Source organism: Staurois parvus, unplaced genomic scaffold, assembly GCF_062004578.1.
Source record: "Staurois parvus isolate SC_StPar_1 unplaced genomic scaffold, SC_StPar_1.0 ptg000160l, whole genome shotgun sequence".
In the NCBI taxonomy this organism is placed as follows: Eukaryota; Metazoa; Chordata; class Amphibia; order Anura; family Ranidae; genus Staurois; species Staurois parvus.
The window spans coordinates 109,646-133,256 of NW_028317956.1; the positions used below are offsets into that span (position 1 = coordinate 109,646).

At 43.0% G+C, this 23,611-nt stretch overlaps 1 protein-coding gene across 3 annotated transcripts in view; it reads left to right on the forward strand.

The window, feature by feature from the left end:
- Window positions 1–23,611, forward strand: part of NADK (NAD kinase) — a 169,596-nt gene that overhangs the window by 75,718 nt on the left and 70,267 nt on the right. For all 3 annotated transcript variants that reach the window (XM_089675923.1, XM_089675925.1, XM_089675926.1), the window contains one exon: window positions 7,008–7,091. In XM_089675923.1, coding sequence (XP_089532049.1) covers window positions 7,008–7,091 — 84 coding nt within the window. The remainder of the gene's footprint in view (window positions 1–7,007; window positions 7,092–23,611) is intronic.

Consider the following 23,611-nt stretch of genomic DNA (forward strand, 5'->3'; position numbering starts at 1 on the left):
CATTGTTCTAGCAGGTTTCCTTAGTAGTCCCCTGAAGCCTCTTCTCTAAGGTGCTATGGCCAGCGGTCACATGCTGACATCATCAAATACAATGCAGGACCAGCAGTGGGGCCTGGGGGCTAACTACAAGGGTAGTTTTATACCAGTCCCACAATTCACCTTTAGTCTGGGTTCAGACTGATGCAGTGCTGAATTTCCAGCGTTTCTGTGCAAATTCTGCACTGCATCAGAATCCCATATGAATCCCATGTGAATACCCATGAGATCTGATTCTAGTGCAGACCCAAAAAAGGGTCCTGCACCTTTTTTGTGTGGATGCGATTTGAGCCATACATAATGTATGGCTCAAATTGCACCACACATAATTTGCATGTGATTTGCAGAGAAATGCGGTGCGGTTTCTGTACGAATCAAATGTGATGTACCGCACCGCATGAGTGTGAACCTGGCCTTAAAGGCTAACTTCACCTTTTTACAGAAAGTGGCAAACTCTGCAGCTTTGATAAATGTTCATTATTTGTACTGTTATTTCTAAAGCATACTTGTAGGCTTTTTGGACCCCATTGGAAACCTGCTCAAAAAACTCCCAGTCAGCCATCCCCATCCCCATGTCCTGCCTTTTTGCTAGGATGTGCTAACTGTTGGTTTTCGCTTTGGTAATGCTGGGAGTGAGCATCCAACAGTTTTCATGTCCTAGCAGCAAAGCAGGATGTGGGGATTAACGGAGTTTTGTGCCCAGGCTTCTGGGGGAAGAGTGTGTGGGGGCGGGGGGGTACCCGCATGGCCTACAGGTACGACCATAAAATTCATGAATATTTCAAAAAGCTGTACAGTTTAAGATCTACTGGGGTCCCTTGTCTGCATAGGCTGATTTCTTGAAAAAGTGAACTTCGCCTTTTAAAGGATAAGTTCACGTTTCTAAAATTAATAAATGCACATTTTTTTCTGGTAAAAAAAAAAGTGCATTTATTCATATTTTGTTTAGGAGCCTGTAAAGCATTGCACCCACAATCAGCAAATCACTGGTGCCATCCCAGGCTCCTGCAGACTGTCAGTGTATCTGTCTGGTTGTACAGACAAAAAGACTCACTAGCATCCTGGTAGTTCATTGGTAACTACAAGCCATCAGCCGCAGTGTATCTCAGTGCTTGTTGTTCGTTCATTCATTCATTCACAGAGGCCTGTGAATGACACGGCCATGTGGGCGGAGCCCTGCACAGCCACAATCTTTTCAAATTGTGACAGCGGGTGTAGGGAGAAGATCCCTGGTCTGCTGTCACAGTGGTGGGTGGGTGGGGGATGGGACTAGCGAGAAGCCGCAGGCGTAGGAACGTGTTACATGTTTCACCCTAAAAATGGGTGGAACATGTTCCCCAAAGGTAAACTTACCCTTTAAGTCTAATGTTAAAGTGCTTATATTGTTAGGCTTTTAAGAAAACCATTTTGTGAACTGTTAGACCTTCCCAGAAAAACCGATCTAGTCAAGTGCAAGAAATGCTTGGTGATTCAATGGTGTGTCCTGGTAGGACAGTGATTCAGAATGCAGCAACCTTAGAGACAAATTGCTTCCAAGCATAACGCATTTGCCTGGTGGTGAACTGATGGAGATTCAAGTCTGAAATTTTTGTAGCCCTTTCCAGTTTTAATAAACAACTCCTTCTTTTAAGGCTAGGTCTACATTTATTGTAAAATCACTTAAAACAAACAATGCACATTTCACAAAAAAATGGACACATACCTGGTGTTGCCATTAATTTCTAATGAGGAAAAATGCAAAACGCATGGTACATTCGCATGGTACCAATGTACCATGCATTTTGGTGCAGTGTGATTTTAAAAGAAAAAAAGGTCATGTGCTTCCTTTGTGCAATATTCGTGCATAGGCCAGGCCACTGAAATGAATGGGCTGCCCTAAACGCTATGCGCACAAACATGTGTACAGTGGCATCTACATAGATGTGAATGGAATCTAGGATCCCATGAAATATTTCAAAAGGCCATATTGCACTTGAGCACGTCACCAAATCTCCTTGGTTATTTGTAATACTTTAGGGTAGACCAGTTCCACAGCTGACTCATGGATGCATTGATTGAAATTACTCTCATTTCATGGTGTGACTATCCTAGCACGTCTCATGTTTTTCAGCAGTGTATTCATACAATGTTGCAATGTAGGATTGCCCCATTATTATGATTTAAACAAATTCAACAAGACATTATTTTAGGAGCTACTCCTACAGAAACCTCAAACTCCTAAAAGTTCCCAGCCTTCCTCTCATAACTGTGAGTTCTGATGAATGTCCTGTGCCTTGAGAGAAAGCCAGCTCCTTAAAGTGGAAGAGCTTAAGGCAGGCCATGCATTATCCTTTTTTTGTTTTCAACCAGCAGATGGATTGATTGAAAAAATGTGCTGATTTCCCCCATCCACACATTCGAGGTGGCCTGGGGACTCCTGCTGTGCTACTGTGTTCTCATGGTGGGTAGCCTTCCCTGCCACCCCTACACTGATTATTAAAAAAAAAACCAACAGGGTGGTTGTCCAGAATCTGATCAAAATATTGACTTCTGTACAACCAGCGTGTCCATACATGGAGTGAAATTTGGTTGGTCCTTGGTGAACCAGCCAAATTTCGATCCATGTATGGCCGGTTTACAGTGGTATTAAAGTTTTGGCTTTAAAAAAAAAAAAAAAATGACAAACATGTTATACTTACTGCTCTGTGCCGTGGTTTTGCACAGAGTAGCCTCAATCCTCGTCCTTTCAGGTCCCTTGCCGGTGCTTCCATCTTCTCAGTGTCCCCAATAGCAAGCCGTTTGCTCTTGGGGCACTAGTGCATGCTTGCACCCAAGCCCTACTCTATTCATCCATAAGACACCTAGAGTTGCGGCTCAGCCTTGTCCCTGCTCTCTCTTCGTTGGCTCACTGGCTGTGATTGACAGTAGTGGTAGCCAATGGCTGCTGCTGCTATCTCAGTCATTGAGGAGAGGGAGTCCCGGGACAGCCATGGCTCACATGCACATTGCTGGATTGTGAGGGGGCTCAGGTAAGTTTTAGGGTAGAAGAGCTGCATCAAAAATGTTTTTTTATCTTCATGCAAAACCTTCAGCCTTTACAACCACTCGAACTATTGCTAAAAATGTTCCCTCCTCTCTCCTGCTACCTTTCCTGTCCAACTTGAAGAAGATGCGTGTACTTACCCATTTTAAATCTAGTCCAGTTACGAGATCCTGCAGCTCTAGTTCTCCTGTGTCATGGAGCACTTGATGACGACTAGGGATTTGGGGAGCCCTGACACCTCCCATAGCTCTGTCAGTGTCTGCGATCTCTCCTCTCCCCCGCAGCAGCCACTCAGTGACCCTGGAGAACCAGAGCTGTGGGATCCTGTGATGGTAGCGGAGCAGACTAAAAATAGGTAAGTATACAGATAATTTTTATACAAGTTTGGTGGGATAGGTAGGAGGAGGGGGGAGAAAACATTTTTAGGAATGGTTAGACTTTTGGATTTTTTCTGCTCTGGCTGGATTAAGAATGTCTTTGAGATGATTACATCCTTTGTTCTAGAATAGATCGTGGTCAACTGCTTCTGTGTGGTCTGCCTGATACAGAAATTTAGCTTGAAGTCAGATGTCTAGGTTTGTTGAATTTGAACTTGTGTATAAATGGCAAATCTTTTGACGAGTGAACCACTTTCCTAATCAAGTGGAATAATTAAAGCTTACTGCAGCTGCACTGTAAGGGCTAGCTGCTTATTTTGTCTAGGGTATGATGAGTAAGGTGAATCCCCTTATTCCTTGCTCCCCCCAGTATCTAGTGTTCTTTACTTGCCTGATGCTGTCACTATGTGGGCAGGCCCTAGACTGGTCCTGCGTTGTAAGTGATGACATCAGAGAACTGTGACTGGTAATGAAGAGAAGCAGGTCCTGGGGAGCTGTCATACAGCCAGGAGGAAACTTGCAGGAGCTAGAATTGCCTAATACCAATCGTACCGGATAAAATGAACCATTGCATTGTCCAGATGGACCCACTTCAGATGTAACTTCTCCAGCTCGGACTTCAGCTTTAATTGCATTGCTGTAATAAAGACTTGACACCATTTTGTTAGGACTTTTTGTACAATTTAAAAGAAAATTAGGCCACCCACCCCCACCATTCAACCAAGTGTTGAAGTCTGATCTAGACTTTCTGTTCAACTGACTGCTGCTATAAAGAGACATGAAGGAAGAATAAAGGGCCACTCCACCCGTGTTAGCAGCACAGCACATCTCCTCTGTGGCAGTCCATAGGATGGTGGCTGTAGTGGCACATGTAGTGGGCATCCATTATGGGCTAACGGGGGACAGAACACGAGGTGGCTGAAGCTGGGACTACAGGGAAGTCTGCTCCAGGATGAGGTGTTTTGGCAGCAGAGTTGAGTTTTTTTGGCAGCCTTGGGGGGTGGGGTGGGGGGGGGGGTCTGCTCTCAACTCCCACTCCCGGCTGCTGTTAAATTTACCCAATAGTAAAAACTGACAATCTTATCAGCACTACAGGTATACAAGCCTTCAGTAATGTGAGTCCAACTACAGACTCTTCAGTCTTAAAAACAGGGGATATGATGGTCACCACTGGAATCCATCCAACACAACACTTTTACTGTGTACCTTTTGTGAGTACATTGGAATTGTTTTTGTTGATTTATTAAAATGTCTTATGATAATGCACTAGGCCGGGGTGCCTCCTTCTTTTGCTTTTATTTCAGTGTTTAATTTACCCATGCAATGGTGTGTCCCCTTACTTGGTACCCACTCACTTATTCCTCACTCCCGTAGGTTTCCTCCTTTCCGTTTTGCTTTGCTACCTGTTGAAGGTAAGTATTTCTACTCCTCACTGCGGTGGGTCCCCACTGCAAAGGTACATTCAACAGGCTGGATTAAGGCCGGGCTTCACAGAAGGCAATTAGCTGCTTTCCTCATGCAGGTCCATCTTTATTCATCCTGTGTATGTTCAGGAACCCACATCCGCATGTCATATTGGTACACAGTGGCAGCTCCAGTTTGTCCCAGCAGACAACAAGGGGACAGCGGCAGGGGCTTGAACGCCAACACACACGCATCCCTGTTCTGGTAAGACAGCCCTGCACAGGGCCTTAAGCTAAGTGAGGGGCAAAGTATAAATCTTTGATAGATAAGATTACACATGTATGATAATTTAATATTAGGCATTGTTGCTAAAGCTCAAGTACACGGCTGTTAACCTTGGTGGTTTTTTTTTTTTTTAGGTCAGGTCAAATTCATTTTAACTAGTTGCCGACCGCAGATAGCCGAATGACGGCTGCACTGCAGCCGGCCAGTTCTGGGAGGGCGTCATATGATGTCCTGCCAGAATGCGCTCTCCTGCACGCCCCTGATGGTCTGCGTGATTGCTGTGTCCTATGGACACAGCTGATCACGTGATGTGGTAAAAGGCCACTCACAATGGCCTTTTACCACATGATCCATATCCAATGACAAGCTGTCACCGGGAAATGCAATTATCGGTTCTCGGCTGCACTTTCCTCACGCTGTCAGAGCGTGAGGAACGTACTGCCGAGAACCAGCAGTTGTCAGAACGGGGATCGGCACCGATCAACAGGGCACTGATGATCAGTGCCCAGCAGTGCCACCCACCAGTCCCGCCCACAAGTGCCCAGCAGTGCCACCCACCTGTGCTCAGCAGTGCCACCAGTCAGTGCCACCCAGCAGTGCTGCCAGTCAGTGCGTAGCAGTGTCACTAGTCAGTGCGTAGCAGTGTCACTAGTCAGTGCGTAGCAGTGTCACTAGTCAGTGCGTAGCAGTGTCACTAGTCAGTGCGTAGCAGTGTCACTAGTCAGTGCGTAGCAGTGTCACCAGTTAGCGCCCAGCAGTTGCGCCAGTCAGTGAGCCTATCAGTGCCGACTATCGGTACCCATGATCAGTGCTGCCTATCAGTGCATCCTCAACGCACATCAGTGAAGGAGAAAAATTACCTGTTTGCAAAATTTTATAATGGAAATAAACTTTTTTTTTTTCAAAATTTTTGCTCTTTGTTTTGTTTATAGCGCAAAAAGTAAAACACCCAGCGGCGAGTACATGCCACCAAAAAGATTTATTTGTGAGAAAAAAAATGATAAAAATTTCATATGGGTACAATATTGCATGACCGCGCAATTATCATTCAAGTGCAACAGCGCTGAAAGCTGAAAATTGGCCTGGTAAGGAAGGGGGTACAAGTGCCCGGTAGGCAAGTGGTTAATAACAGGTTTTCTCTGTTATCTGTCTGTTATCCATATAAACACAATTCTAACCCCCCCCCCAATACCCCTTTTGCCTCTTTCAATATCGGACAGCCTGAATTTCTGAACAATTCTAATACGTTCTCTGCACTCCCCGGATCATGAGTATGCCCCAGTGGGGACACTTACTATCACTCGGGTTCTTGGGGAAGGGGGATGGGAAAGAGACATAGAACAGCCGATTTCTGTTTTTTTCTTTTTTCTGTTCTTTATTCTTCTTTCTATTTCTTTCTTGCTTTTGCCATGGTACTGCGGGTCGAATGCTGACAGGAGAAAACCATATGATCTGGCCAGTTTTAGCTCATCCTAAAACGGCTATGAATACGATGCTTGTTCTGGGAAGTGACATTATAGTGAAATAAATATAATGCCTTTAATGGCATTAATAACATCAGTGCAATAATCTTTCTTCAGGGTCTAGAAAAAATATTGCCGATAACTAACTGTATTATTAACCTCACTGTGTGGATGGCTTTACATGTGTTATTAGGTCCAAACTTTATTTCATACCTTCTATTCAAATGCATTTATTATTACACTTTGTATATTATCTGTCAATGTAAATCCATTTACATTTGAAAAGTTTGTATAGTCAGTCAATCTGAATACTTGTTGCTGTTTTTGTTTGAAAATACAGTTTTTTTTTCTGGTGATATTGGGATTAAATGCATCCTGTGTAGAAAAGTGGAAATAATTTCTGTCTGTTACTTCCTGCAGGAGGACGCGATCCATGCATGGACCATGCCCCGTAACCACATTTGGACCAAAAGCCTGTATGCTGCAGAATCCAAAAGCGATCATGTGAGTCCTCCTTGGAAAATGAGTGTTCTCTGTACTGCAATTTACACTCTTTATTGTAATTTATACTTCTTTCTTGAAGTGTTTTTCTCTCATGCTTAAAGTTAGTTCCCCCTTAGAGAAAAAATTTAATGGTGAACACCACAAACCTACCCCCACCCCAGTCCACACTGTACCTACCAGCTCCTGAGCTATCTGTGTATGTACATTCAGTCTAGCGGTCCTGTGATTTGACATCCTCGCTTCTTCTTCTTTTTTGTAAAGACAAAGGAAACCCTCTAATCTGGACATACACTAAGGGAGTTCAGTTAGTCTGTGGCCCTGCCAGCCCAGTCGTTGGATTGAGTTTTGTTGAAGGAGCCTATTGGAAAATTTTAGGCCGAACAGTGGCTGCATCCAATCAGGCTGAACAAAGGATATCTAACTGTGTATGGACAGTTGTAGTCATATATTGCACACTACAGTAACTGTGTAAAGTGCATTAACTATTGGTAAATATTCAGATTATCTCCTTATAAAGTCAGCCATAAAGTGAAGTGATTGCTGAAGATTATTTCACTTGGAATATAGTCACTGGTTTTTGCATCATCTTTTTATATACGCCCAACTCTCTCGGCCTTCAGATGTATTTTACAAGTAACAATGTCATTATAGTCATACATGGGTTGGTCTTTAAAAGTTTATCTTAGAATTAAAATTCCTGTAATCTTTCCTTACGCAAATAGTTTTCCACAGTAGACAATCTTCTTTTCTTTTTTTCATTGATTAATTTCTGCTAGAAAGTTTAGAGTTACTTTATAACTGATGAGCTAATTCAGTCGGTATAAAGGGAGTGATTATATTAATGCACTTGGCTGGTGTTTATTCTTGTGGGTGTTTTATGCTTCTGAGGTTTGTTCTGTATGTACAGGTCAAAATCAGATTACTGTTTGTTGGTGAAGGTAGACATGTGCACCTTATTTAAAAAAAAAATATATATATATATAATATAAAAAAAACAAAAAAGACATGCAAAATTTTACACTGTAAAATTCAGGTACATGTGTTGTGTAAAAAATGTTTTCATACAACTAACACATGTACCTGAATCTGTCTTAATATCAGTCTCCTGTCCCCATGCATGGCAACATTCAGATTAGGGGAGGGGCAGCACTAGGTGCCAATCGGGCTATGCTGCATTTGCATGTGCTGACAAAAGGACAGTGAGCTGAAAATAACTTTCATAGGGTAACTGCTCTTGCATTGTTCAGGCTACATGTGACGCCACTTATTGTAATATAGTGCAGCACTAAAATATAGACCAATAAAGTGCAATGTATAGTAAAGTGCAAAGTGTATAAAATAGTTCATATGATAGCTGGTGTCATAAAATGTGACTCCTGTATTCAACTTGAAGTTGGTGCTTGTGCAGTCAAAAATGAGAAGAATGCGCACTCACCAGAGCGTATAATAAAATGCGCATTTGTATGTAAAAATCCTGATGTCACCGAAGGTCATAAAGGTCTGGTCAGGAATGGGGTTGAACCCCTCACTGAGTGTGCCTGGATCTTGTAGCCTCTGGTGTGTGATGGAAAGGTAACCGGGGTACCTTTAAGGCAGTGGTTCTCAACCTGTGGGTTGCGACCCCTTTGGGGGTCGAACAACCCTCTACCTCAGTGGTTCTCAACCTGGGGGTCAAACGACCCTTTCACAGGGGTCCCCTAAGACAATCGGAAAACACATATTTCCGATGTGTAAAGAGCAGCTACTGTGTAGAAAGCAGCTGCTGTGTTGAAAGCAGCTACTCTGTTAAAAGCAGCTACTGTGTTGAAAGCAGCAGTATTGGAGGTAAAATGACACTTCATGAATTATAATTACTGGATAAATAATTTTATGGTTGGGGGGTCACCACAAGATGAGGAACTGTATTAAAGGGTCACGGCATTAGGAAGGTTGAGTACCACTGCTTTAAGGGATGGACAGGTCAGCTCATCAGGTGTATGGAAATCCTACTGCGGGTCCCGCAAATCTGTAAGGTAATCCATCACAAAGCCAATAATCTCTCAGCGATCGGACCTCAGGTTGGGTGAAATCACATCAATCATTACCGCCAGCTTCTGTCCCGCAGGCCTCCCTGGAGCTCAATTCCGAGGTTCACCTTTGCGAGTCCAACATGAATATCCAGTCCTCCCAAGTTAAGAGAAGAAGGGGGGTTCCAGGTACATTCTTGGGGTCCGTATGCTTCCTCTGGATTCTGGTCTTCCCAGATTCTGCTCATACAATCCAAATGAGTAGGTTGCCAGGCAGGCGAGGAGCTCAGAGGTGAAGTTTAGTCCAGGAGGGTGTCCTAAAGCCCAGATAGTCCACAATGAGAGGTGCTGAGCTGGGTGACAAACCTTCAGGGTGCTGAGCTAAGAGGAGGATAGGGTGTCCTTCCTTACATAGCGACAACCCAACTCATTCATGTGTGTCAGTGCAGCAGCCACCAGATCAGAGATCTGCACACAGAGCAGTGTGTCTCCAGCAAACACCTCAGTGTTTATTATGCGCTCTGGTGAGTGCGCAATCGTCTCATTTTTGACTGCACAAGCACCAACTTCAAGTTGAATACAGGATTCACATTTTATGACATCAGCTATCATATGAACTATTTTATACAGTGATTGCATTTTATTGGTCTATATTTTAGCGCTGCACTATATTACAATTTGTCTGTTTGAGGTTTTATTGGTTACTTGAGTGCTTAGCAGCTTTTAGTGCGCTAGCAATTTTATATTATTTGTTGGCCACTTATCTATCGGAGAATGTGGTGTCAACCTCTATTATCTAGCAGAGGAGCATGGATCACAAAATGGGCTGGAAAATGACAAATCCTTTGACAGTTAAGACACACGTCAAGTGTGTAATATACCTATGTATTTATTGGTGCATCGAAATGAAAATTCTGGTGCCAAAACCAATACCGATAAAATTCAGAATGCATCATTTGTCCGAAAACCGAACCGATGCCGAAATGTCTGCATACAAAGTAATACTAAAAAACATAAGAAAACGGTCCACTAGGGAAACCAGAATAATACGATGACAGTGATAAAAAGGGGCTTATTCGCTGTAAAAAGATGGAAAACAGTATGGGGCTATTTGATGAAACAGATGGTATTCTAAACCTAATATAAATCACAGTAAAGTTCATACGCTCCACAAAAAGACTGATTGTATTAGGAATAAGGGGTGCATATGGTAAAAAAGAGGATCAGTTTCTAAAAACATTATTATTAAGTCTCAAAGTAAAAAATGAAGGATAAATTTAATACCTTCGCTCCCAAACAAGATCTCAAGTCCACCATCAAGAGACCGGCTTGGATTCTATAAATTGAAACACATAATACCACATATGTAAACGCTAGGCCCTCTAAATAATATATATATTTTTTTAAATTTTAAGTTTTGCTGGCATCCAGCCAAACACTAACTGATGGCAAAGTTCATATGTGTATATCTGGCTCCTCCAGGACTACGGCTAGATGGCTGCTGACGGCTTGGCTCTTATAGCCAAGTTTATACCCGCTGGTCCATAGGGGTGAAAATAGGGTCCACCTAAAAACCTGACAGACTGACTTGATCGGACCCTTTTTGTGAAAGGAGCGTAACACCCGACTACCTCTTTCCGATCTGGTCCACTTAAAAGAAAACAAACGAGAAGGAATCTGTCCTACTCTTTCTAGGTGGCTTGGAGGCCTGCCACCCATAAACCAGAGCACGCTCTGTCTGTGTCCGCTTTGCATAAACTGAACGGACACATACCTGTCATCCACCTGCTCAGTGGGGATCAGTGGACAGATCCCTTGCTGATCTAAATGGAGCCCGCCCCATGTGAGAGGGGCCTAAGGCTGATATACTAAAATGTGATATTTTTCTCCACCGTTTACTTTTCATGAGCATATCTGGACCTATGAAATTAATTCAGCTCCCATGATGATGACTAATTTCCCCTGCCTGTCCTCTCAGTATCCTGTAGTTGATGGTACACAGGTACACAGTTTGTAAGGGTGTTGGGTACTGTTGAGCTGAATGATTTGTTGATTAGCTGTTCTGGGATTTTATGAAGAAGATACATGTTAAGGGGAACCTGTCTTGGGAAAAAAGGTAGTTTTTCTATGAAACAATGGGGATTTGAGATGCATTTATTGTAGATAACCTGCCACAAAAGAAATATTAACAACAAATATTGATTACATTAATTTTGGTGACCTTGTAATGATGACTTGCAAGTTAAGGATCATTCTACTAGTAAGTGCAATGTCATGCTCACACTGTTGAATGTTTGAAACAGCCCTGTCCACCTACAGACTTACGTTTTTGTATTTACAATTTTACTGGTTTTCTGATTGCTGGGGAAGTGAAAGTAAAGGGTCCTCCCCAGCCGTCAGAGTGGTGTGTGTGGGCTGTCTCACTGTGTAGCAGGGGATTACAGCTATACAATGATACAAAGCAAAGTCATGGGAGGGCACGGGCCTTACATAATACACTGTATAGTGAAGCCAGTGGATCACTTATGATTAGATTCCACTCTAAAGCTGGCCATACACAGATTTTTTTGTTGTTCAGCCTGCTAAACAGTTTGTATGGACAAATCTCCTGCTTTGGTTATTGTGTTCTGACAGACAGCTATAAAAATGACAGAACACTGTTTGGCTGTCAATTTTCTGCCTGGCTCCTTTGTTTTTTTTTGTTTTTTTTTTCCTTCCAATGTTGGGTGGGAAGGTGCCGACAGGGCCACCTTTTGTATACATGTGACTGTGGGGCAAGGAACAATCTGGCTGCAGATGATTGGCCGTGGCAGACTTGCCCATGTGCGTTCATTTCCTAGTATGAACATATCCAAACTCATCAATGTATGATGGGTAAAGCCCAACTCCAGGCAAAAGACAAAATGTATCCATGTAATGCCAATACTGTACCCTTTTTCTCTATGCAGTAAGATGTACTTTGCTGGAGAGCACACAGTGATATCCTCGCTGTCAAATTTTCCTTGCACTTTCAGTGTCATTCCCTGTCCTAGAGACCATCCACGCTGTGTCAGTTGTTTGTACAAGGGGACCAGTCTCCTCACCTGCTCGCATGTAGTTCTTAATGCTCTTTTGATGACCTAAACGTGTTAGATGAGTATTAAGGTGAGTGGGATTATTACAATACCAATGACCAAGGTAGATCAGCACCTTACTTGGCCCACATAGATCTTTGTCCTAGGAATGTAGTCCAATAACACAAGTGGTAATTATATGGCACCACAGCACACACCTGCCCCAGGCACCCAAGTATAGCTTAGGAAGCTGAGAAATGTGCCACAGGTAGTAAAATAGTTGTTTTTCTTCTGTAAAGTTGGTAATTACAAAAGAATATTGTAGGTGGGCTAAAGAGAGATGACATTCGGCTAATCTTGAACTTGGGCCTTAAAAATACAGTATTTTATCCCTTTTTGTATCACATAACGGAATGTTGATTTTTCTAAAATGTTCAACCTTTAATAATATGCATAGAGTACCATTGCTGACCTGTCCTGAAAATACTAGTTTCTTGGCGGTCTTGCTGAGGCATTGGTTTCATTTGTTTTTGAATTATTAACTTCACCGATTTCAACTTCACAGGCTGTACAAGGGTGTGGAAATTTTTTAAAAAACTACTTGTCCAGGGACAAAATCGGTGCCCCAGTCTACTTGTCCCTCATGACAATCTACTTGTCCAGATTAAAAAAATATATATTTTTTAACCAAAACCGTATTTAAATCAGAGGTGATTTTAGGAATGTCTGGGGCTTTTAAAAACAAAAAGGACTTTATGGCGACTTGAACGTTTAATATTTTTCACATTGCGCTGTTTATCTCCTCCTCCCCCCCTCCCTGTGTCGGGAATCTAGGAATGACCAGAAAGGTGTGGACTGACACAGGGAAACGCAGGTTTCAGGTATAGTATAATAATACAGTTTATTATTAGCCACCCAGATATATATATATAGATATATATATATATATATATATATATATATATATATATATATATATATATATAAACGCACAGTGAACAAACCAACCTTCCACTAATCTTAGTAGGTGCAGGAACACAGGCGTAGTCAGGGCTGGAGAGGTGGAACGGTCAGGCCGGCCGTAGGGTTCTGTAGTGACCGTTTGGTGGTACCTCTAGTGGTCCCCAGGACAGGATTCCCCAGGGCGCGGAGTCTAAGTCCCAGTCTGCTTATTCACCAGGGCCCCTGATGGTGGGGATGGACTTGGAGCAGACAGGTCCGCTCTCCTCCCTCCCCTCTAGCCGACAGCGATGAGCCGGGCCCGCAGATGGGCAAGCGGGAGCCAGGAGACCTTAAGAGGGGGGGAGGCTGGTACTGTGTGGAAGCAATCGGGCGGCAGTGCTGCCGCCCGAATGCTTCCACCTGATAGGTGAGCCCGCAGCAGGACTAAAGGTAGAAAAAAACTACCTGCCCGACGCCCAGAACTACATGTCCTGGGCATCGGGCAATAGGAATCGAACATCCCTGCTGTATAGGTCTGTGTCAGGGCAACAAGCATTTGTAGGAGGTCAGTGAATATTGGCTCTTTATTGCTTTAGGAAAGGTTTGCTTTATGTCAGTAGTGGCTGAGGTGGAATTAGTGCTCACTCAAATTCATGTAATGTAAATTATTGTCACATAACTGGGCAATTCAGACTCCTCGTGTGGTAATATAGGTTAATGTTTGTATGTGATGCCATAAGTACAGCTACATGCATTTATTGTTGATGTGTATTTGATATGATTACGCTCTGTAAACGAATTGTGAATGATATGTAGATTTATAATTTTCTATGGAAATGCTTCTACTTTGTAAACTAATAAAAATTTATTGAAAGGAAAAAAACCTGCAAGTGCTTACAGCAGCAGTATAAAATGAACTTTGAACAAACCATAACCATCACTGTATAAGAACACATCTAACTAATATGAGGGGCGTTCAAGTCAGACCAGCACTTTTTTGAGTTTATAAGCTGCTCAAAAAAATTAAAGGAACACTTTGAAAACACGTCAGGTCTCAATGAGAAAATATATCATGCTAGATATCTGTACTGATATGGACTGGGTAATGTGTTAGGAATGAAAAGATGCATCATTGTTTGATGGAAATGAAAATTATCAACCTACAGAGGACTGAATTCAAAGACATCCCAAAAATCAAAGGGAAAAAATGATGAAGCAGGCTAGTCCATTTTGCTGAAATTTCATTGCAGCAACTCAAAATGGTATGGCCCCCACGTGGTATTTTGTATGGCCCCCACGTGCTTGTATGCCTGCCTGACAACATCTGGGCATGCTCCTAATGAGACGATGGATGGTGTCTTGTAGTATTTCTTCCCAGATCTGGACAAGGGCATCACTGAGCTTCTGGACAGTCTGAAGTGCAACCTGGTGGTGTCGGATGGACCGAAACATGACATCCGAGAGGTGTTCTATTGGATTTAGGTCAGGCGAGTATGGGGGCCATTCAATGATATCCATTCCTTCATCCTCCAGGAACTGCCTGCATACTCTCACCACATGAGGCCGAGCATTGTCGTGCACCAGGTGGAACCCAGGACCCACTGCACCAGCGTGTAGGGTCTGACAATGGGTCCAAGGATTTCATCCTGATACCTAATGGCAATCAGGGTGCCATTATCTAGCCTGTAGAGGTCTGTGTGTCCCTCCATGGATATGCCTTCCCAGACCATCACCAAAACGGTCATGCTGAACGAGGTTACAGGCAGCATAACATTCTCCACATCTTCTCCAGACCCTTTCACGTCTCTCACATGTGCTCAGGGTGAACCTGCTCTCATCTGTGAAAAGCACAGGGTGTCAGTGGCAGGCCTGCCAATTTTGGTGCCCAATGGCAAATGCCAATGGAGCTGTATGGTGCTGGGCAGAAAGCACGGGGCCCACTAGAAGACATCAGACCCTCAGGCCACCCTCATGAAGTCTCTTTCTGATTGGTTAGAGACATTCACACCAGTGGCCTGCTGGAGGTCCTTGTGTAGGGCTCTGGCAGTGGTCATCCTGTTCCTTCTTGCACAAAGGAGCAGATACCGGTCCTGCTGCTGATGGGTTGAGGACCTTATACGGCCCTATCCAGCTCTCCTAGAGTAACTGCCTGTCTCCTGGTATCTACTCAGTTCTCTTGAGACTGTGCTGGGAAACATGACAAATCTTCTGGCAATGGCACATATTGATGTGCCATCCTGGAGCAGTTGGACTGCCTGTGCAACCTCTGTAGGGTCCAGATATCTCCTCATGCTACCAGTAGTGACACTGACCCCAGCCAAATGCAAAACTAGTGAAAAACAGTCAGAAAAGATGAGTAAAGAAAAAAAATGTCATTGGCCTCCACCTGTAAAATCATTCCTGTTTTGGGGATCGTCTCATTGTTGCCCATCTAGTTCACCTCTTATTAATTTCATTAGCACCAAAGCAGCTGAAACTGACTAACAACCCCCTCTGCTACTTAACTGACCAGATCAATATCCCAAGAGTTTAATTTACTTAATGCTATACTCTGATTAAACAGTGTTCCTTTAATTTTTGTGAGCGGTGTATAATAAAAGAACAAATTTCAAAAAGTGAAAATTCCCTCCCCTGCTACATTTATACACTTCTCTCAGCGTTTAACTAATGGCTGGAAAGCTTCAGCATAGAAACATTTGTCAGTACGCCTGAACCATTCTAGGGCAGGCGTACTGACAAATGTACTGACTTCGTCATCAGTGCTGAAATGCTGACCTCCAAAGAACTCTTTTAGGGGTCCAGACAGGTGGAAATCACTCGGAGCAAGGTTCAGGTTGTAAGCTGAGTTGCTGTAATATGCAGTGTGGTGAGCAGTATGAGCTCGTGCATTGTCCTGAAGAAACAGGACACCCTTAGTGATCAAACCAGGCCTTCATTTTTCCGCAGACACGTATACACATCACCCAGAGCATGACAGTAATACTCACTCCACGGGGCAGAAAATCCCCTGTTCCATGCACGCACTAACACTTTTTTGTCTGCCATCTTGTCTCGGTCTCTGGACTGGCCCACAACATGTGCGCTGCCTATCCGTAATAGGCCACACTTGTCATTTACTACTGTGTGTAGTATGGCCACGCTAGCATACCTTTTTATACCTGTAAAATTAAAAGTCCAAGTTTGACTTGAACGCCCCTCGTACAATTTTAAGGCTGCATTCACGGAGACAATTTAGGTTACCAGTGTGAATTGCAGCAGCGGCAATCTTCTGATTCCTGATGCAGCTGTGAGGGACTAGCTGTGGCTGCTGGCCACTCACTATAATGACAGGTCACTGGCGGCTGCAGTTATTCGTAGCTGTCCGAACTGCCATTGGATACTTGTAATGATCGCTGCTGGATGCACTTTGTGTGTGTTCAGCAGCAAGCACTGCAGGTAACCGCTGGCATTGCAGACAGCGGCAAATACCTGCGACTGCCAGCGACCTGTCATTATAGTGTATGGGGTCGGTGGCTGCAGCTAGCCGCTCACAGCACGAGTCAGAAGATTCCTGCCACTGTAATTTACATGGGGCTGACTGGCTAGGGATTAAAGTACACCTGACCCTTTGGCAATGCTAGTTGCCTGGTTTTGACACTATGGGGTTGATTTACTAAAATTGGAAAATGCAAATCCTGGTGCAACTCTGCATAGAAACCAATCCGTTTCTAGATTTTTTTTGTTTTCTGTCAAAGCTTAATTGAACAAGCTGAAGTTAGAAGCTGATTGGCTGCCATACACTGGTGCACCAAATTTTGCACTTACAGTTTTAGTAAACAAAATCCTTTGTGTCATTTATTTGGAAAACTGTGCAGATCAGAAAATGTTTCGTAAAAAAAAAAGTTTCCTTTTAAGATTGGATACAGCCATTGCCATTTAGAATAAGGGCATCCTGGGTCATTACGGGAGTCTCGTATGAGTAAAGCTAGTTTCCTGGCTGTCTGAAGCTGCAATATTTTAGAGTCACTGGTCCAGACTGGCAAAGTCACTACTCCCTATTGGCATGCAGGGTTGGACAAAAATATGGAAACACCAGGTAAAAGAATGAAATCGTTACCGAATATGGTGTTGGACCATCTTTGGCATTCAAGGCGGCCTGAATTCTCTTGGGATTTGACAAATCTTAATCCTGGATGGTGGATAATGGAATCTGATACCACTCTTCATGAAAAAAAATCATTCCAGTTTTCACACAGATGCAGGAGGCAGAAAATGAGTCCAAACCTTGTTCTCCAAATATGACCATGGTGGCTCTATGATATTGAGATCCTGCGACTGTGGTGCCCAGGGAAGGCACGAGACTTTGTCTGCATGCTCATCAAACAACGATTTGATAACACCAGCTGTGTGAATTGGAGCATTATCGTCTTGGTAAATGGCAGTGTCATCGGGAAACAGTGTTTGCACCATGGGGTGCATACGATCAGCCAAAATTTGTACATAGTCTCTGGCGTTGACTCTACCTTTCGAGGTTATGACGGGGCCTGCAGGATATCAAGATATGGCTGCCCAAACCATGCTTGTGCCACCAACATGCTTTACCATTGGCACAAGACAGTCCTGGTCGTAAGCTTGGGACAGTGTTTACCACACGCAAACACATTTGGTGGTTTGGGAGCAGTTGAAGCGCGATTCATCAGGCCATATTACAGTTTTCCATTGATTGATAGTCCACGATTTATGGATGTTGCACCATTCTCTCCTCTTCTGAGCATTAATATAGGCCGCTAGTGTGTTTGGCAATTGTAGCTCGCTTGTGAATGTTTTGCTTATGGAGTTCCTTCTGCCCAGTTTTTGTGGACACAAGCTTTGGAAAACTGAGATTGAGCTCTGCAGTCACTTTTTGTAGAGTTTTCTTATTCCAGATCTCAATCCTGTGCAATGTTTTTTTGTCCCTTTCGGTCAGTTGACCACGTCAGCCGCACTTATTCTTATCAGACTACATTTTCCCAGAAGCTGTCTATGGCGTTTATAATCTTTGATACTGTACCTGGACACGGCACGTAAATTGGCAATTACAGTCACAGAGGCACCAGCTAAGGGGGCACCATCAATTTGGCCTTTTTGAAACTCTGTAAGCTCTGACATGACTCCGTATTACTAGCAGCTCATGCAGTGAGTGATGAAAGTGAGACTTCCCACCTATTAGCTAGGCGTCTCATCACACAGCGGAAGCAAAAGAATGTTACATTACTTCCACTTTCAGCGCAAAACATGTCACTTTCACACCTGCAAATCATATAGTGTTTCCATATTTTTGTCCTACTCCTATATTTGTTTTATTGGAGCAGCATGACAGCCAGGGATCATGTGTTTTAGAAGGGGAGGTTGTTGGCACAGGCTGGCTGAGCATGTGCTCAGCTCCTGTGATAATCACCTTGATGTGCCAGACGCATTAATCTGAGTCTGTAAAAATACGTGTCAGTGTGGTGGTTCCCTGTTATTTTTTTTTCTTTTTTTAAATATGTATACCAGGCATTTTATTATTCTTGAAATCAATGCAGTATAATGTTTTACTTACATAATTTATGGCAGGCAGAATACACTATTTTTAGGTGATTTTATATAGCACTGAGTCAGTATTGTGCCTGGAGTGAAAGGGACTTGTGTAAGACATGACAGAATAGAACCATATTTTGCTGCCGCACCGACCACTTTATTAGGTACACTCGTTTAATTGCTTGGTAACACAAATTGCAAATCAACCAATCACATGCCAGCAGCTCAATGTATTTAGGCATGTAAACGTGGAGAAGACAACTTGCTGAAGTTCAAACTGAGCATCAGAATGGGGAAGAAAGGGGACTGAAGTGCCTTTGAACGTGGCATGGTGGTTGGTGCCAGATGGGCTGGTCTGAGTTATTCAAAAACTGCTGATCTACTGCGATTTTTCTCTCACTACCATCTCTAGGGTTTACAGCGAATGGTCCAAAAAAGAGAAAATATCCTGTGAGTGGCAGTTGTGAGGACGAACATGCCTTGTTGAGGTCAGAGGAGAATAGGCAGACTGGTTGCTGCGACATTCAGATGGTAGGGTCAGAATTTGCCGTAAACAACATGAAAGTACAGATTCATCCTGCCTTGTATCAACAGTTCAGGCTGGTAGTGGTGGTGTAATGGCGTGGGGGATTTTTTCTTGGCACTAACAAGTGTACCTAATAAAAGTGGCCAGAGAGTATATTTTGATCCACATCAGCTGTCTAGTTATTGGTTGGCCTGTTTTTGATTCTCTGCATACGTTGCAGTGTTTGTCTGCAGTCTCTTTCATCTTTTCCTTTTCTGCTTAATTTTAAGGCTCAGAACTATGGCTTGTCAATGTAAAGTGCAGTAACCCATAGGCCTTTTTCACACAGGCTTCAGCTTGTGTAAGAACAGTGTGAACAGCAAGCTTTTAACAAAGCATTTGCAGAGCTTTCAACTAGCTTTGATGAAGCTTTTAAAGTACCATTTATCTCTAGCTGTAAATGTTGAACACGTAACCTAATGGAAGTACTGATTGTCACCTTTAAAAAAGCTGCTAGCAGGCTTCAGCACTAACCGGAGCTTGTTAAAAGCCTGCCATTTCCCCTGATGAAGCCACGTGACCTGATGGCGTAACTCGTAGGGGAGGGCTTTGACGTCGATGGTTCCATAGCTGCACACAGGATATTATCACTGCTAACAATTCAGGAGGCAATCTATTGCACAAAGCACTTCTGTATATTGAACATGTAAGTGTAATACTTCATATTAATAAATGTGTATAAGGATAAAACACTGTGATCTGGTTATTCTCTTAACATTCCCACCGATGGAGGAGAGCCACTAGATAAACGAAGGGGATCTTATTCAGCTGGATACCACCCCATCCATACTTGGCCCAGTTAAAGGGACAAAGGCTTTATATGACCTCACTTAATGGTTTGGTCATATATTTGAGGTGAGAGCACAACCGATGGGGGTGCACAAGTTTTGAAGTGAATTTAGACACTGAAGGTGGATTAAGAAGCACTGAATATACAATATTAAAGTGAAGAAAAGAATTTAAAGAATCATATATGGACAATTTTCTGTCATTTATATGGTGGAATTATGCATATATTCCACTTATATTTTTATTTTGAGTGAAATTGCACATATTTATGATTTTTATAGCATATTGGAAAAAGTTGAGCGTGGCACGTTTTGGTGATATATGTAATAGGCACACTATGAGTAAGTGTAAGGTGCAGGCGATCTGCTAATTTGTATTGTGGTTTGGCGTAGGAAATTTGACATAGCAGCTCACAGGTTTTGATTATATTTTTGTTTAAAGTGACAGTCAGTATTCCCATTAGGATTTGTGCACATCATTTCCAGCAGGAACTTAAGGGGGCTTTATAAGCGTAAAGAAAACCGCTCGAAGCTTGCTAAAGCTTTGAAACAGCTTGCTGAAAATTTAATAAAAGTTTGCTGTTCGCACTGCTATGCAAGCTGAAGGCTGTGTGAAACAGGCCATAATAAACAGTCAGAAATCACATTATAGTCAAAGACCAAGTGCACACTTTGTTTCCAATAATTTTTTATTGAAAGTTTAAAGAATAAGGTACACTTAACATTGCAAAATGACATTGGAGTGTAAAGTCATGTGTTTCTACAAGCATACAAAAAAATAAAGAAATTAGAAGCACATCAGATAGGCAACGTCTAGGTCTGTTAGAGACTATGGTATCCCAAAACCTAACAGTATGCACAAAAATAAGAGTACATGACCATGATACAAATCAAGATAATCGAGCTTGTAGGCAAAAGAACATCACTCACTGGAAAGCAGATAATCAAGACAGCTAGAGCTCAGCAAAGGGTATCTGAACCATGAGAGGAATCTATGCTGCTCGGTCCTATGCACTTACATTATGCATGGTCTACAACCTCCACCAAATGGAGGAATAGACCTTGCAACCCAATGATTAGCAGTAGACGTCCCAGAGAGGATAGAACAGAGATGGCGCCCTCCCCAGGGAGGGAACAAATGAAAGGAAAAGATTAGAAGCAAAAGGGTGAGAAATAAGAGGGCATGCCAACCCTCTATACCCGGACCACAACCAAAACTGGGAGGGTCAGAGTGTCTCCCAACAAATACCGGATCCAGGGGCTCCAGGTTTTCTTAAACAACTTGTGTTTTTCAATAGAATGACTGGCCTGTAAAAAAGCTGGCAAATCCACCAAAGATAGACTTAAAAAGAAAAAAAATATGGTTATGGACTGCTTTAGTCAGTGCCCTAAGTTGATTCCAATACTGTAAGTAGATTTTGAAGCCATCTTGTAAGAAAACCCCCATGCATCTTGCAGTTGAAGAAATTATTCTTGAGGAAGTTGTAAAATATTTTGGTGTGTATGTCAAGACTGGTGGGCAAATATACAAAATGCCTACAAAAAGTCAACTTTGCTATAGGAGGCAAGAAGACCCCCATGCATCTTGCAGTTGAAGAAATTATTCATGAGGATGTTGTAAAATATTTTCGTGTCTATGTCGAGACTGGTGGGCAAGTATACGAAATGCCTACAAAAGGTCAACTTTGCTATAGGAGGCAACAACAGCTTATGATAGCAAGGGTATACCTCCTTTTTCCACATTATACCCTATATACAGTATATCTATTGATATTTTTCGAAATGAAATGCGAAGCATTTGTGTATAAATATGAAAAACATTATAAATTCATGTTTTTCCTTTTTTTTAAGTGATCGCTTACCCTTGCTTCTCCACTGCATGAGGATCTTTGAGAGCTAGGGGAGGAGAAACAGCACCCTGATCTTCCCAGTGAATGCCTGTGAAGGGGGGGCGTGTCAGCAGAAGTCTGATCATTGGAGGACAGGCAGTCTTATCTCCCTGCACAGCCAGAAAACCAACCACACTGTGCTCTCCTGCCTAGTGTGGTCAGTTTTTAATGTGAAAACAGAGGGACGGGCAGGAACACCAGGGTTTTCGCACAATACAGAGAGAACAGGATATTTTTTGTTATACAAGTACATGGTAGAACAGGCACATATCAGGAATATGAAATGTTAGGGTAGCATATTCTTTAAAACTGATGTTTAGCCGTAAAAAAAAAGAAAAACCTCCTCAATAGCTTTTAGTGAGCTAAAACTAGAAATCTGTGCAGGGATGCCCCGTCCTCTTCCTGTCTCTGAACTTCCAACTCCGCGGGGTTTAATAGCTTTCTTTGAAACGGTTGTGAAAAAGTTCCTGACAAGAACCCGCTTCTTCCTTTATTGAGCAATGTTCCTTCATTGCTTTCACTGCCTGTAACACAATCTATGAATGGGGACAGTCTGGTAAGTCACACTATTCCCCTCCCCCATTCTCAGGTTATGTTACAAACCATGAAATCAGTGAAAAAAAAAATGTTTCCTAGTGGAGGAGGGGGCGGGTCCTCATCGGAAACGCACAGCAGCATCACAGGCGTTCAGAAACTATTAACCCCTGTAGCACAGGAAGTTCAGCAGCAGGAAGGAGGGTGGGGCATCCCTACAACGAAGAGTTCTACAGATCCGCTGCCTGTACAACGTGAGACCTCCTTCATTGTAGGTAAGTGGGCTCACTAAAGATATAACCAAGCTTCAGATTTAGGCCCCTTTCACACGAAGGGGGCTATCAGGTCCAGATTTTAGTTTTTCAGGTGGAACTGATTGAACGATCCATTCATCCCTTTGGACCAATGGGAACATGTGTTCGTTTACACCCGCCTATCTCAAATCTGGTACGCTAAAGAAAAAAAAACTGAAAGAGATCCATGCTCCTCCATCTAGGCAGATCGGAATGGAGGAGAGTTAGGTGTAAGCAGACAGGGGAGTGCCCTGCTAATCAGAGCACAGCGGCCTTTGTCTGTGTCTTCTCTACATGAATTGAGTAGACACGGATCCGCCATCCACTCGCTCTGCTCTGATCAGCAGACAGATCCCTTGCTGACCAAAACAGAGTCTGCCCCATATGAAAAGGGTCTAAATGCAAAAAACGTTCTGAAGATACAACTGCCACCACGTTCTATAGAATGATTGAATAAAAACAAGCCTTGTAACAATGCAGAAAACTCTGCTCCCGGCTCCTGTGGTGGCCAGTCACATGACTGTATGTTTAGGTGTTTACTCATGTGACCTCCGCTTAGACAGTTTGGGGATAACTGTTAAGAACGCCTGAAGATTCGCTGGGTTTTAACACTCAACTGAGATCACAAATTAAGTGATAATGTGACTGGCCACCATGGTTTCTCAGGGTTTTCCTCTGCACAGGTAAGTGTAATGAAGCTTCTGAATCCTCCTTAGTTTTGGACAGTGGAAAAGGGATAAAGCCCCTTCATGTTTTTACTGCTGTCTTTGGTCCATTTTTTTCACTGTCTGTGTTTTCCTGACCACAATGACAACTGCTTCCCTCATCTCTTGTCTCGCTGTCACAGATACAGGAAATTATATACAATCTCCCTAGCAGGGTCATGGACAGCAAAAGAAGCTTGACTGAGCT